The sequence below is a fragment of the Oncorhynchus kisutch genome, linkage group LG17, assembly GCF_002021735.2.
Source record: "Oncorhynchus kisutch isolate 150728-3 linkage group LG17, Okis_V2, whole genome shotgun sequence".
In the NCBI taxonomy this organism is placed as follows: domain Eukaryota; kingdom Metazoa; phylum Chordata; class Actinopteri; order Salmoniformes; family Salmonidae; genus Oncorhynchus; species Oncorhynchus kisutch.
The window spans coordinates 53,034,313-53,046,084 of NC_034190.2; the positions used below are offsets into that span (position 1 = coordinate 53,034,313).

The 11,772-nt window shown below is 41.9% G+C and overlaps 1 protein-coding gene across 8 annotated transcripts in view; it reads left to right on the forward strand.

Moving 5' to 3' along the window:
- acot7 (acyl-CoA thioesterase 7) overlaps positions 1 to 8,424 on the forward strand; it is a 71,983-nt gene extending 63,559 nt beyond the window's left edge. For all 8 annotated transcript variants that reach the window (XM_031794061.1, XM_031794063.1, XM_031794060.1 and 5 more), the window contains one exon: positions 7,981 to 8,424. In XM_031794061.1, the coding sequence (XP_031649921.1) occupies positions 7,981 to 8,079 (99 nt within the window). In that variant the 3' untranslated portion in view covers positions 8,080 to 8,424. The remainder of the gene's footprint in view (positions 1 to 7,980) is intronic.
- Positions 8,425 to 11,772: the final 3,348 nt, after the last annotated feature.

Below are 11,772 nucleotides of genomic sequence, written 5' to 3' on the forward strand. Positions count from 1 at the left end.
TTAACTGTTAGTACCTAATCAGCTGGGCTGTATGCCATGCAGTCTCTCTGACTACACAGCCTCTGCCCCTTCAGCTTAATTCAATTTGTTCAAGACAGGAACTGTTTAGTGCCCTCTGCCCCCCCCCCCTCCACATACACACACACACACACACACACACACACACACACACACTCATCCAATGCCCAGAGCAACAGGACAGCCAGTGACCCAGGAAGGAGTTCCTTCAAGGTCACATGATGTCATCCTTTGGAAGAAAAAACAGCTGAGGCAAAGACAAATGTTTATTTTAGCTGTCAGATGGCCTCAGCGTTGTAGAGAGTGCTTTAGACATGCACCATGTCCATGTTACACTAACTGCTGGCTAATATAGGATCATGTTTTCCTCTTTATTGCAATACAGATTCACCTTTGCAGTGTGTGTGGTGCAGTAGTCGTGTGAAATAACCTACAAGTGTAGGTACATGTAAATGTTAAGACACATTTCTATTTATGGATTATGTTAATTGCGTAAATTAAAAAGTAAGTACACCAACATGAGTTTTCAATTCATTAAATGTGTAGGGTAAATTGCCACAGTAGATTTGCCGTGGTAAACTAGGAAATATTTGATTTCAGTTGCACAGAATGATTGTCGAATGGTTAAATCTATGCTTAGTTGTAACAATTTTCGTTGGTGGAAGAAGGAATAGACCAAAATGCAGAGTGGTACGTGTCCATGATAACTTTAATACACTGAATACAAACGAACAAGAGAATAAAGGGAAAACCGAAACAGTGCCGTATGGTGAAAACACTGAAACGGAAAATAACCACCCACAAACAAGTGGGAAAACAGGCTTCCTAAGTATGGTTCTCAATGAGAGACAACAATTGACTGCTGCCTCTGATTGGGAACCATACCAGATCAAACACATAGAAATCTAAACACAAGAACAAAACATAGAATGCCCACCCCAACTCACGCCCTGACCAAACTAAAATAGAGACATATAAAAGGAACTAAGGTCAGGACGTGACATTAGTCTGGCTCAATGAGTAGGTTTAATTTATACCAGAGATAATCAAATCCTGTGGAGGTTGAAAACTCTTGAAAGATTTTGGAGGAAAGCAGGAGTAGAATTTAACACAGATAAATGCTTTAGAGAGCAGTAGTACAGTGATCAGTAATGGTTTCAATTGTGATCAGCTGTGCGGGGGATTTGAGCTCATATGGTTTAACGAGAGATCACCTGGAGAAAATACGTTGGCCACCAATGGCTGCCAAAAGTTGTTTTTTTTAAGAATACCAATATTATCCCTGATTTAAAGACAACCCAGAGACACTGTGCGCTTCTGTCTATGTGTAGTTGCCTGTTTCAGCACTTGTTACAGTGGGGCAAAAAAGTATTTAGTCAGCCACCAATTGTGCAAGTACTCCCACTTAAAAAGATGAGAGAGGCCTGTAAGTTTCATCATAGGTACACGTCAATTATGACAGACAAAATGAGAAGAAAAAATCCAGAAAATCACATTGTAGGATTTTTTATGAATTTATTTGCAAATTATGGTGGAAAATAAGTATTTGGTCACCTACAAACAAGCAAGATTTCTGGCTCTCACAGACCTGTAACTTCTTCTTTAAGAGGCTCCTCTGTCCTCCACTCGTTACCTGTATTAATGGCACCTGTTTGAACTTGTTATCAGTATAAAAGACACCTGTCCACAACCTCAAACAGTCACACTCCAAACTCCACTATGGCCAAGACCAAAGAGCTGTCAAAGGACACTAGAAACAAAATTGTAGACCTGCACCAGGCTGGGAAGACTGAATCTGCAATAGGTAAACAGCTTGGTTTGAAGAAATCAACTGTGGGAGCAATTATTAGGAAATGGAAGACACAATACCACTGATAATCTCCCTCGATCTGGGGCTCCACGCAAGATCTCACCCCGTGGGGTCAAAATGATCACAAGAACGGTGAGCAAAAATCCCAGAACCACACGGGGGGACCTAGTTAATGACCTGCAGAGAGCTGGGACCAAAGTAACAAAGCCTACCGTCAGCAAGGGCATTGAAGATGAAATGTGGCTGGGTCTTTCAGCATGACAATGATCCCAAACACACCGCCCGGGCAACAAAGGAGTGGCTTCATAAGAAGCATTTCAAGGTCCTGGAGTGGCCTAGCCATTCTCCAGATCTCAACCCCATAGAAAATCTTTGGAGGGAGTTGAAAGTCCTTGTTGCCCAGCAACAGCCCCAAAACATCACTGCTCTAGAGGAGATCTGCATGGAGGAATGGGCCAAAATACCAGCAACAGTGTGTGAAAACCTTGTGAAGACTTACAGAAAATGTTTGACCTCTGTCATTGCCAACAAAGGGTATATAACAAAGTATTGAGATAACTCAATACTCAATAACTTTTGTTATTGACCAAATACTTATTTTCCACCATAATTTGCAAATAAATTCATAAAAAATCCTACAATGTGATTTTCTGGATTTTGTTTTCTCATTTTGTCTGTCATAGTTGAAGTGTACCTATGATGAAAAATACAGGCCTCTCTCATCTTTTTAAGTGGGAGAACTTGCACAATTGTTGGCTGACTAAATACTTTTTTGCCCCACTGTACCTGCTGGAGTGCGTGCTACGGGTGGGTGTTGTTATGGTGACCAGTGAGCTGAGATAAGGCGACCTTTACCTAGCAGAGACTTATAGATGACCTGGAGCCAGTGGATCTGACGAATATGAAGCGAGGGCCAGCCGACGAGAGCATACAGGTCGCAGTGGTGGGTGGTATATGGGGCTTTGGTGAGAAAACGGATGGAACTGTGATTTATCTGCATCCAGTTTGCTGAGTAGAGTGTTGGAGGCATATTTTGTAAATGACATCGCTAAAGTCGAGGATCGTTAGGATAGTCAGTTTTACGAGGGTATGTTTGGCAGTGTGAGTGAAAGTGGTTTTTTTGTGAAATATGAAGCCGTTTCTAGATTTAATTTTGGATTGGAGATGTTTAATATGAGTCTGGAAGGAGAGTTTACAGTCTTGCCAGACATCTAGGTATTTGTAGTTGTCCGTGTATTCTAAGTCAGAACCGTCCAGAGTAGTGATGCTAGTCTGGTGGGCGAGTGCGGGATGCGATCGGTTCAGAAGCATGCATTTAGTTTTACTAGCGTTTAAGACCAGTTGGAGGCTACGGAAGGCAGTGTTAAGACAGTGTCCAAAGAAAGGCCAGATGTTTGCAGAATGGTGTCGTCTGCGTAGAGGTGGCTCAGGGAATCACCCGCAGCAAGAGCGACATCGATATATACAGAGAAATGAGTCGGCCCGAGAATTGAACCCTGTGGTACCCCCATAGAGACTACCAGAGGTCCGGACAACAGGCACACTGACACACAATTGACACACTGAAATCTATCTGAGAAGTAGTTGGTGAACCAGGCGAGGCAGTCATTTGAGAAACCAAGGCTGTTGAGTCTGCCGATAAGAAGTCGAAAGCCAGAAAAGCCATTGACAGAGTCGAAAGCCTTGGCCAGGTCGATGAAGACGGCTGCACAGTACTGTCTTTTATCGATGGAGGTTATGATATGGTTTAGTACCTTGAACGTGGCTGAGGTGCACCCGTGACCAGCTCGGAAACCTGATTGCACAGCTGTGAAGGTACGGTGGGATTCGAAATGGTCAGTGATCTGTTTGTTAACTGGGCTTTCAAAGATTTTAGAAAGGCAGGACAGGATGGATATAGGTCTGTAACAGTTTGGGTCTAGAGTGTCACCCCCTTTGAAGAGGGGGATGACCACGGCAGCTTTCCAATCTTTAGGGATCTTGGACGATACGAAAGAGAGTTTGAACAGAATGGTAATAGGGGTTGCAACAATGGCGGTGGATAATTACACATACAGTACCTGTCACGCCCTGACCATAGAGAGCCCTCGGGGTTCTCTATGGTGTTTTAGGTCAGGGCATGACTAGGGGGGTTCTAGGTATTGTGTTTCTATGTTGGTGTGTGAGTATGGTTCACAATTGGAGGCAGCTGATTATCGTTGCCTCTAATTGGGGATCATACTTAGTTTGTCCTTTTTCCCACCTGCGATGTGGGATATTGTTTCGTATTAGTGCCTATGTGCGCTACGTATTGCACGATCGTTTTATCTTTGTTGTTTTTGGAAGTTTCACTATTAATAAAATGTTGAACTCTACTCACGCTGCGCCTTGGTCCACTTATTTATACAACGGTCGGGACAATACCAGTCAAAAGTTTGGATACACCTACTCACAGCAATAGAAAACAACTGTTGATGTCTATATACAATGCTCCAGGCTATGACAATGTCTTCCTGTTCTGTGTTATACAGTACCAGTCAAAGGTTTGGACACACCCACACATTCAATGGTTTTTCTTTATTTTTTACTATTGTAGAATAATAGTGAAGACATCAAAACTATGAAATAACACATATTGAATCAAGTAGTAACCAAAAAAGTGTTAAACAAAGATTCTTCAAAGTAGCCACCCTTTGCCTTGATGACCACTTTGCACACTCTTGGCGTTCTCTCAACCATCTTCATCTGGAATGCTTTTCCAACAGTATTTTTATTTTATTTAACTAGGCAAGTCAGTTAAGAACACATTTTTATTTTCAATGACAGCCTAGGAACAGTGGGTTAACTGCCTGTTCAGGGGCAGAACAACAGATTTGTACCTTGTCAGCTCAGGGGTTTGAACTTGCAACCTTGCGGTTACTAGTCCAACACTCTAACCACTAGGCTACGCTGCCGCCCCAGAAGTAGTCTTGAAGGAGTTCCCACATATGCTGACCACTTGTTGGCTGCTTTTCCTTCACTCTGTGGTCCAACTCATCCCAAACCCTTTCAATTGGGTTGAGGTCGGGTGATTGTGGAGGCCAGGTCATCTGATGCATCACTCCACCGCTCTCCTTCTTGGTCAAATAGCCCTTACGCAGCCTGGAGGTGTGTTGGGTCATTGTCCTGTTGAAAAAATAAATGATATATATGGTACCACTAAGTGCAAACCAGATGGGATGGCGTATCGCTGCAGAATGCTGTGGTAGCCATGCTGGTTAAGTGCACCTTGAATTCTAAATAAATTACAGACAGCCACAAGCAAAGTACCCCCACACAATCACATCTCCTCCATTCATGGTGGGAACCACACATGCAGAGATAATCCGTTCACCTACTCTGCGTCTCACAAAGACACGATGGTTGGAACCAAAAAAATAATAATATTGGACTAGTCAGACCTAAAGGACAGATTTCCACAGGTCTAATGTCCATTGCTCGTGTTTCTTGGTCCAAGCAAGTCTCTTATTATTGGTGTCCTTTAGTAGTGGTTTCTTTGCAGCAATTCGACGACAAAGGCCTGATTCACGCAGTCTCCTCTGAACAGTTGATGTTGAGATGTGTATGTTACTTGAAGTCTGTGAAGCATTTATTTGGGCTGCAATTTTTGAGGTGCTGGTACCTCTAATGACCTTATCCTCTGCAGCAGAGGTAACTCTGGGTTTTCCTTTCCTGTGACGGTCCTCATGAGAGCCAGTTTCATCATAGCGCTTGTTGGTTTTTGCAACTGAACTTGAGGAAACTTTCAAAGTTCTTGAAATGTTCCGTATTGACTGACCTTCATGTCTGAAAGTAATGATGGACTGTCATTTCTCTTTGCTTATTTGAGCTGTTCTTGACATAATATGGACTTGGTCTTTTACCAAATAGGGCTATCTTCTGTATACCACCCCTACCTTGTCACAACACTGATTGGCTCAAACGCATTAAGAAGGAAAGAAATTCCACAACTTAACTTTTAACAAGGCACACCTGTTAATTGAAATGCATCCCATTCATTAAGCTGGTTGAGAGAATGCCAAGAACGTGCAAAGCTGTCATCAAGGCAAAGGGTGGCTACTTTGAAGAATCTCAAATATATAATATATTTTGATTTGTTTAACACTTTTCTGGTTACAACTTGATTCCATATGTGTTATTTCATAGTGTTGATGTCTTCACTATTATTCTACAATGTAGAAAATAGTAAAAATATAGAAAAACCCTTGAATGAGTGGGTGTGTCCAAACTTTTGACTGGTACTGTGTAACACATAACAAAACAAAGAACAGGAAGACATTGTCATAGCCTGGAGCATTGTATACAGACATCAACAGTTGTTTTCTATTGCTCGATCATTAGCCAGCTTTTGACATTCTTTTTAAATGAAGTTATGGCCGGCGTTGCTTTGAGTTGCTGTGGTAGTTTGTTCCACTCAACAGCGCCGGTATATCAAAAGGTGTTCTTACCAGATAGACACTTACATTTATATTTGATAGGTACCTGGGAGCTGAGTCAGTAATCATTCTATGGACCGGACCATATCTTGTCTATTGGATATGACAGTTAGTACAGGGGACAGAATAAGTAGGAGGAGGAAGTGTACAATAAAAGCCATGGGTCAGCTTTGAACCCGTGTGACGTGAGCCCTGATTCATAAGTTCCAAGGGCAGCGGCTTTGACCACTGGGCCACCGCCACCCGCTGATTAATAGTTATGTGAAGATGGGTTTGTCATGGCTAAGGACCCTGTAGCTGGATGTGGTGAATCCACGGTGTGCCATAAGGTTGAGATGCCATCTGTCAACAGGTGCACAAATATGCAGAGTCATGGGAAATTGCACAGTTTTGCCCACGGTATGTTTGTGTGTGTCTATGTGTGCACGAGTTTGTGCATGCGTATGTGTGCCAACAGCCATGGTTGCAACTGGTTGTTTCAGGCTGTTAATTGATTTTGTATTCAGAGCTTGCAGTGTGAGATTCTATGTGTCATGACATGAACAGTTAGGTGATACAATTTGAAAGAAGTGCACAGCGTATAGGCATTCAGAACTTGCACTCTACAGATGAAACATGATGATTTATTATTAGAACTGTTTATAACCCCTGACATGAACACCTGTAACACCTTTATGAACTTTATAGTAACCCACACATTCTATTCAACATTACTCACTCATTACACAACCAGTGGACTTGATATTTTATTTAGCCTTTATTTAACTAGGAAAGTCAGTTAAGAACACATTCTTATTTCCAATGACGGCCTACACCGGCCAAACCCTAACCCGAACGACACTGGGCCAATTGTGCGCCGCCCTATGGGACTTCCAACTACAGACGGTTGTGATACAGCCTGAAATCGAACCAGGGTCTGTAGTGATGCCTCTAGTATTGAGATGTAGTGCCTTAGACCGCTGCGCCACTCGGGAGAACATTTTGATACATGGAGAGACAACATATTATCAGCCTTATCAGAACATATTATACTTGCTTATACAAACTGAAATTGCTTCAGTTTCACATAGAAATGGTACTGAAATCGCTCCAATGTGTAGTGAGCATAACATCAGAGCCACACAATATTCCAGTGGAACTCATGCTAGAAATGTTTGGGGAAATATGCTTCAGTACGAGTGAGGCATGTGTGATGGGTGCATCCATCCATCAATGTGTCACCCTGGCTTGCCTTGTGCACCAGCCTGAGTGAAGTGACAGGATTTGCGTTTTGTTGGTGTGTATGTTCACAGCAGACAGGGAATGCAGGGAAATAGGTCACATGCACACACACACACACACATATTGATAGTGTCCCTGTCACTATACACTGTGAGTGGATGGAAGCAACATCCTAGCGATGAAACAGTACCATGTAAGGATATTTGACACTGCTGTAATTGTTGTGTTAGTCGTGAGGTTGTCATGAGGTTGCCAGGCAGCTTCATTAACACTGTGCAGCCAGCGACCAAGTCTTCCCATGATGCAGCCAAGTGCAGCGCGGCTGAAGAAAATAGTCCCACGCAACAATAGTGTCGACAGGGGTTTAAAAGACTTGACAGAAGTGAGTGTGGATGGGGCTCAAAGACACGGTGTGTGTAAGTGTATGTTGATCTGGGTGAAACTGTACTAAAAATGGCCGCCTTTCTCTTTCCACAGCTTGAAGGAGATGGGGAGCAGAGGCGTTTTGAGGATGGCAAAATGCGATATCTCCAGAATAAGGCAAAGAGACTGGCAGACAAGGAGCGCCAACAATGACACCACAACCCGGAATACTCCATCATCCAACCCACAGCACTTAGATGGAAAACTTCCCTATCTTATTACTAAAACTAAAACAAAAATTGATGGGGTCTGACTTGAAAAAATGTATGACTTGAAAAAATTCATCATACTCTTCTTGACTTTTTAATGTAAGTTTCATTGCTGCACACCAAAGTGTCTATATGTGTATGTAAAAGAAAGGAGATACATATGTATCTTTATTTTATCGTCAAAGATTTTTATTTAAGAAGGCTAAAGACGATCAGTCTGTGTGCAAAGTTATGGGTCTGTATATGCATTGATAAATACATTTAAAGTAAATAAATACTGTACATGGTAGCCAGATGTTTCTGTCTGTCCTTTGCTTGCTCACTGATGTCCTAGGCCCGGGCTTGCCTTGGCTGAGAGGGCATCCACTAAACATATTTTATGCATTCTGTCGTTCACACAGAAATCAGTCCTTGGCTCGGGGGCTATGACTCTGCTCCTTCCCTCTCTCACTCACTCGCTCTCTTGTCATTTCAGCAAGACATGACACCCACCATCTCAGATTGTTCAGGAATTGTTTTGGTAGTTAGAAACAGATAACATTAGCGTTCCTTGCAACATTATTTTGTTGCATTTTTATTTGAGCTAATTAAGCTAACTTATTGCAACCAAATTGGCCCTTTTTAATGATAGGATTCATATAATATCCAATAATTATAGTACACAACATCCAATTTGGAGCAAACTTCTTTCTACCATTGAGTAAGACATGAGGAATCCAATAAAATGGTAAAAAGCCACCCACGGACCCCCCCACACCCCACGCCAATCCCACCCCAACAACCAGTTTGCAGTATCCGTTCTCTATGTCTGACAAGTAGTATGGAGCTGTGGCTTGGAGTATTGCTTCTTCATCCCATGTAACCTGTGAATCTGATATTTTTTTCCCCTATTCAGAGAAATCTGCCATTGAAGTCTCTTGCATTCTTTTTCATACATTTGTTTGAAAGTAACAGGTTTTGTCCACTAGGTGCCGCTATTCCTGCTGCTGCCACACCCTTATATTAATTTTGCTGGTCTCAATTAAATGGATCACAATATTTTCTTTGCCACTTTAGGTAGAAAGCCAATAGCAATAAATTGTGTGGTCAAGCCAGTTGTGCATAAAAGCAATTCATTATGGTCCAAAGATCCAATTATATTTCAACAAAATAATGTTTCAGGAATGACAATCTTATTTGTTTTTAACTACAGAAACAATTTCAGCACACTCTGAGATGGCGGGTGTCAAAATCCTCTTTCTTGTGCTTCTTGAGGTGGAACAACCCTTAATCTGGCTCCCTACTCTCGCTCTCCACTGTTTCACGGTCTTTCTCTTCATCTCTCCCTCTTTCTCTCTCTCTCTCTCTCTCTCTCTCTCTCTCTCTCTCTCTCTCTCTCTCTCTCTCTCTCTCTCTGTCTTTCCCTCTCTTTCGCTCTCTCTCGATAGATGCAGGGATTCTCCAGTTGCCTGATGTGTTGATAGGACTGTACGACATTTTAGCCTGTGTGCGTGCATGCTTGTGTGTGTGTGTGTGTGTGTGTGTGCATGCATTCATGTGTGTGTGTGTTTCCATGCAACACGACAGACCTCTGGCACGTAGATTGTTGCCTCCGGGACCAACCAACATCCCTAGCTAAATGAACATAGATCAACAGCTATTCAAATATCCAAATGGGGATCCCGAGGCAACTCTACATTCAGAAGATGAAGTCCCTGGTCTTAGATTTCCTTTCACCTAGTCACCTGCCTGCTACGGTAAAGATGCAACTAATAGGAGACACCATCTAAATCAAGAAAATGTATAACAAACATGAGCCAAGGTTGTTAACCACTGCTTAAAGCCATCAAAAGTATAGTAGTATAGTTTTCCCATTTTGGGCTAGTATCTATATGGCTGTTTGAGATAGTATTTCCTACTATTTAAACAGGCGTAAGGTTACACAGCAAGACAGTGTGTCATTGGACTCCCGAAGGTTATTGTCTTCACAGCTGTGTGCTTTTAATTTTCCCATTGAAAATGAAATTAGGGGGGGGGGGGGCATTTTATTTTTATCCTTAATGAAGGATAGAGTAGGAAGAGGGAATATGAGGAGAGGAAAGGGGGTTGTAGACAGAGTTTTATCTCAGATGGGGGGGAAAGTATTTGGCCTGTTCAATAACACTGCTAATATACCACGTAGGCTATACACACAACCAGGCCTGCAACTCCTTAACCAGATAGTGGAGAGCAAACTAGTATCATTTTGATTATTGAATTTAAAAAAAAAAATGCTGTATTTACTGAGACAGTTCCGTTTAAAGTAGTAATGAGCAACTTTCAATGTACTGAAACGCATTGAGTACACGCCTTCTATTAACTACTTCAACTACTTCGTCTTGTGAGTATATCTCACTGTCCATCCTCACTTCCCCTCATCCTTGTTCCTCACTCCCAACAATACAAATAAGATGCATACTGGCACTCCTTTGCAGTGGTGGAAAAAGTACTCAATTGTCATACTTGAGTAAAAGTAAAGATACCCTAATAGAAAATGACTCAAGTAAAAGTGAAAGTCACCCAGTAAAATACTACTTGAGTAAAAGTCTAAAAGTATTTGTTTTTAAATATAGTTAAGTATCAAAAGTAAATGGAATTGCTAAAATGTATTTAAGTATCAAAAGTAAAAGTATAAATCATTTCAAATTCTTTATATTAAAGCAAACCAGACGGCACGATTTATTTGTATTTTCTTATTGATGGATAACCAGTGGCACACTCCAACACTCAAGACATCATTTACAAACGAAGCATTTGTGTTTAATGAGTCTACCAGATCAGAGGCATTAGGGATGACCAGGGATGTTCTCTTGATGAGTGTAACGAGTACATTTGGGTGTCAAGGAAAATGTACATTATTTTATTTAGGAATGTAGTGAAGTAAAATGGTAAAGTACAAATACCACAAAAAACGACTTAAGTAGTACTTTAAAGTATTTTTACTTAAGTACATGACACCACTGCTCCTTTGCGGAGTGTATCTATATTCTATAGCCTAACCTGTTTCATAAAGACTGTGTCTCAGGTCGTTTCCTCCTCCTCCTTCGTACGGCCCCGGACGTGTTTCCAACATCCCAGCCTTAGGGGGTTTGCGGCCGCCTCGCGCTCTTACCCAATGTGGAGACTGACAAGGCTATTTGGAAGACGAATTATCCACAATGACGGGAGGAAACCCATTAGGAGGGAGGGATGGAGGGAATAAACGATCCGGAGGAGAGAGAGAGAAAAAGAGAGAGCAATCTGGTTTCATCAACGCTGGCTCCCGGCCTGTTTTATAGGTTCCACCCACTGTGCATAGTGGGGAGAGTCACGATCACTAAGGTGTTCACTGATGGCAGGGCCAAACGACCGCTAAATGATGAATAGAAATGCAGCCTATCTAGCTAACATCCACAAGGTTCATGTAAAAACAAATAAGCTCTTGAATGTTAAAACTCTGGTATGCTGTATACTGTGGCCAACAGTCCAAGTCTACTCATAGGCATACTGTTAGAGGCAACTTGCTGTTGGAGAAAAATAAACTAGAAGATAAATAACAAGGGTATATTGGCCTACTCTTTGAGAGCCAGAGGAAGAACACAAACCTAGAAATACGAGATGCTGCCACTGGAAAAAGAGT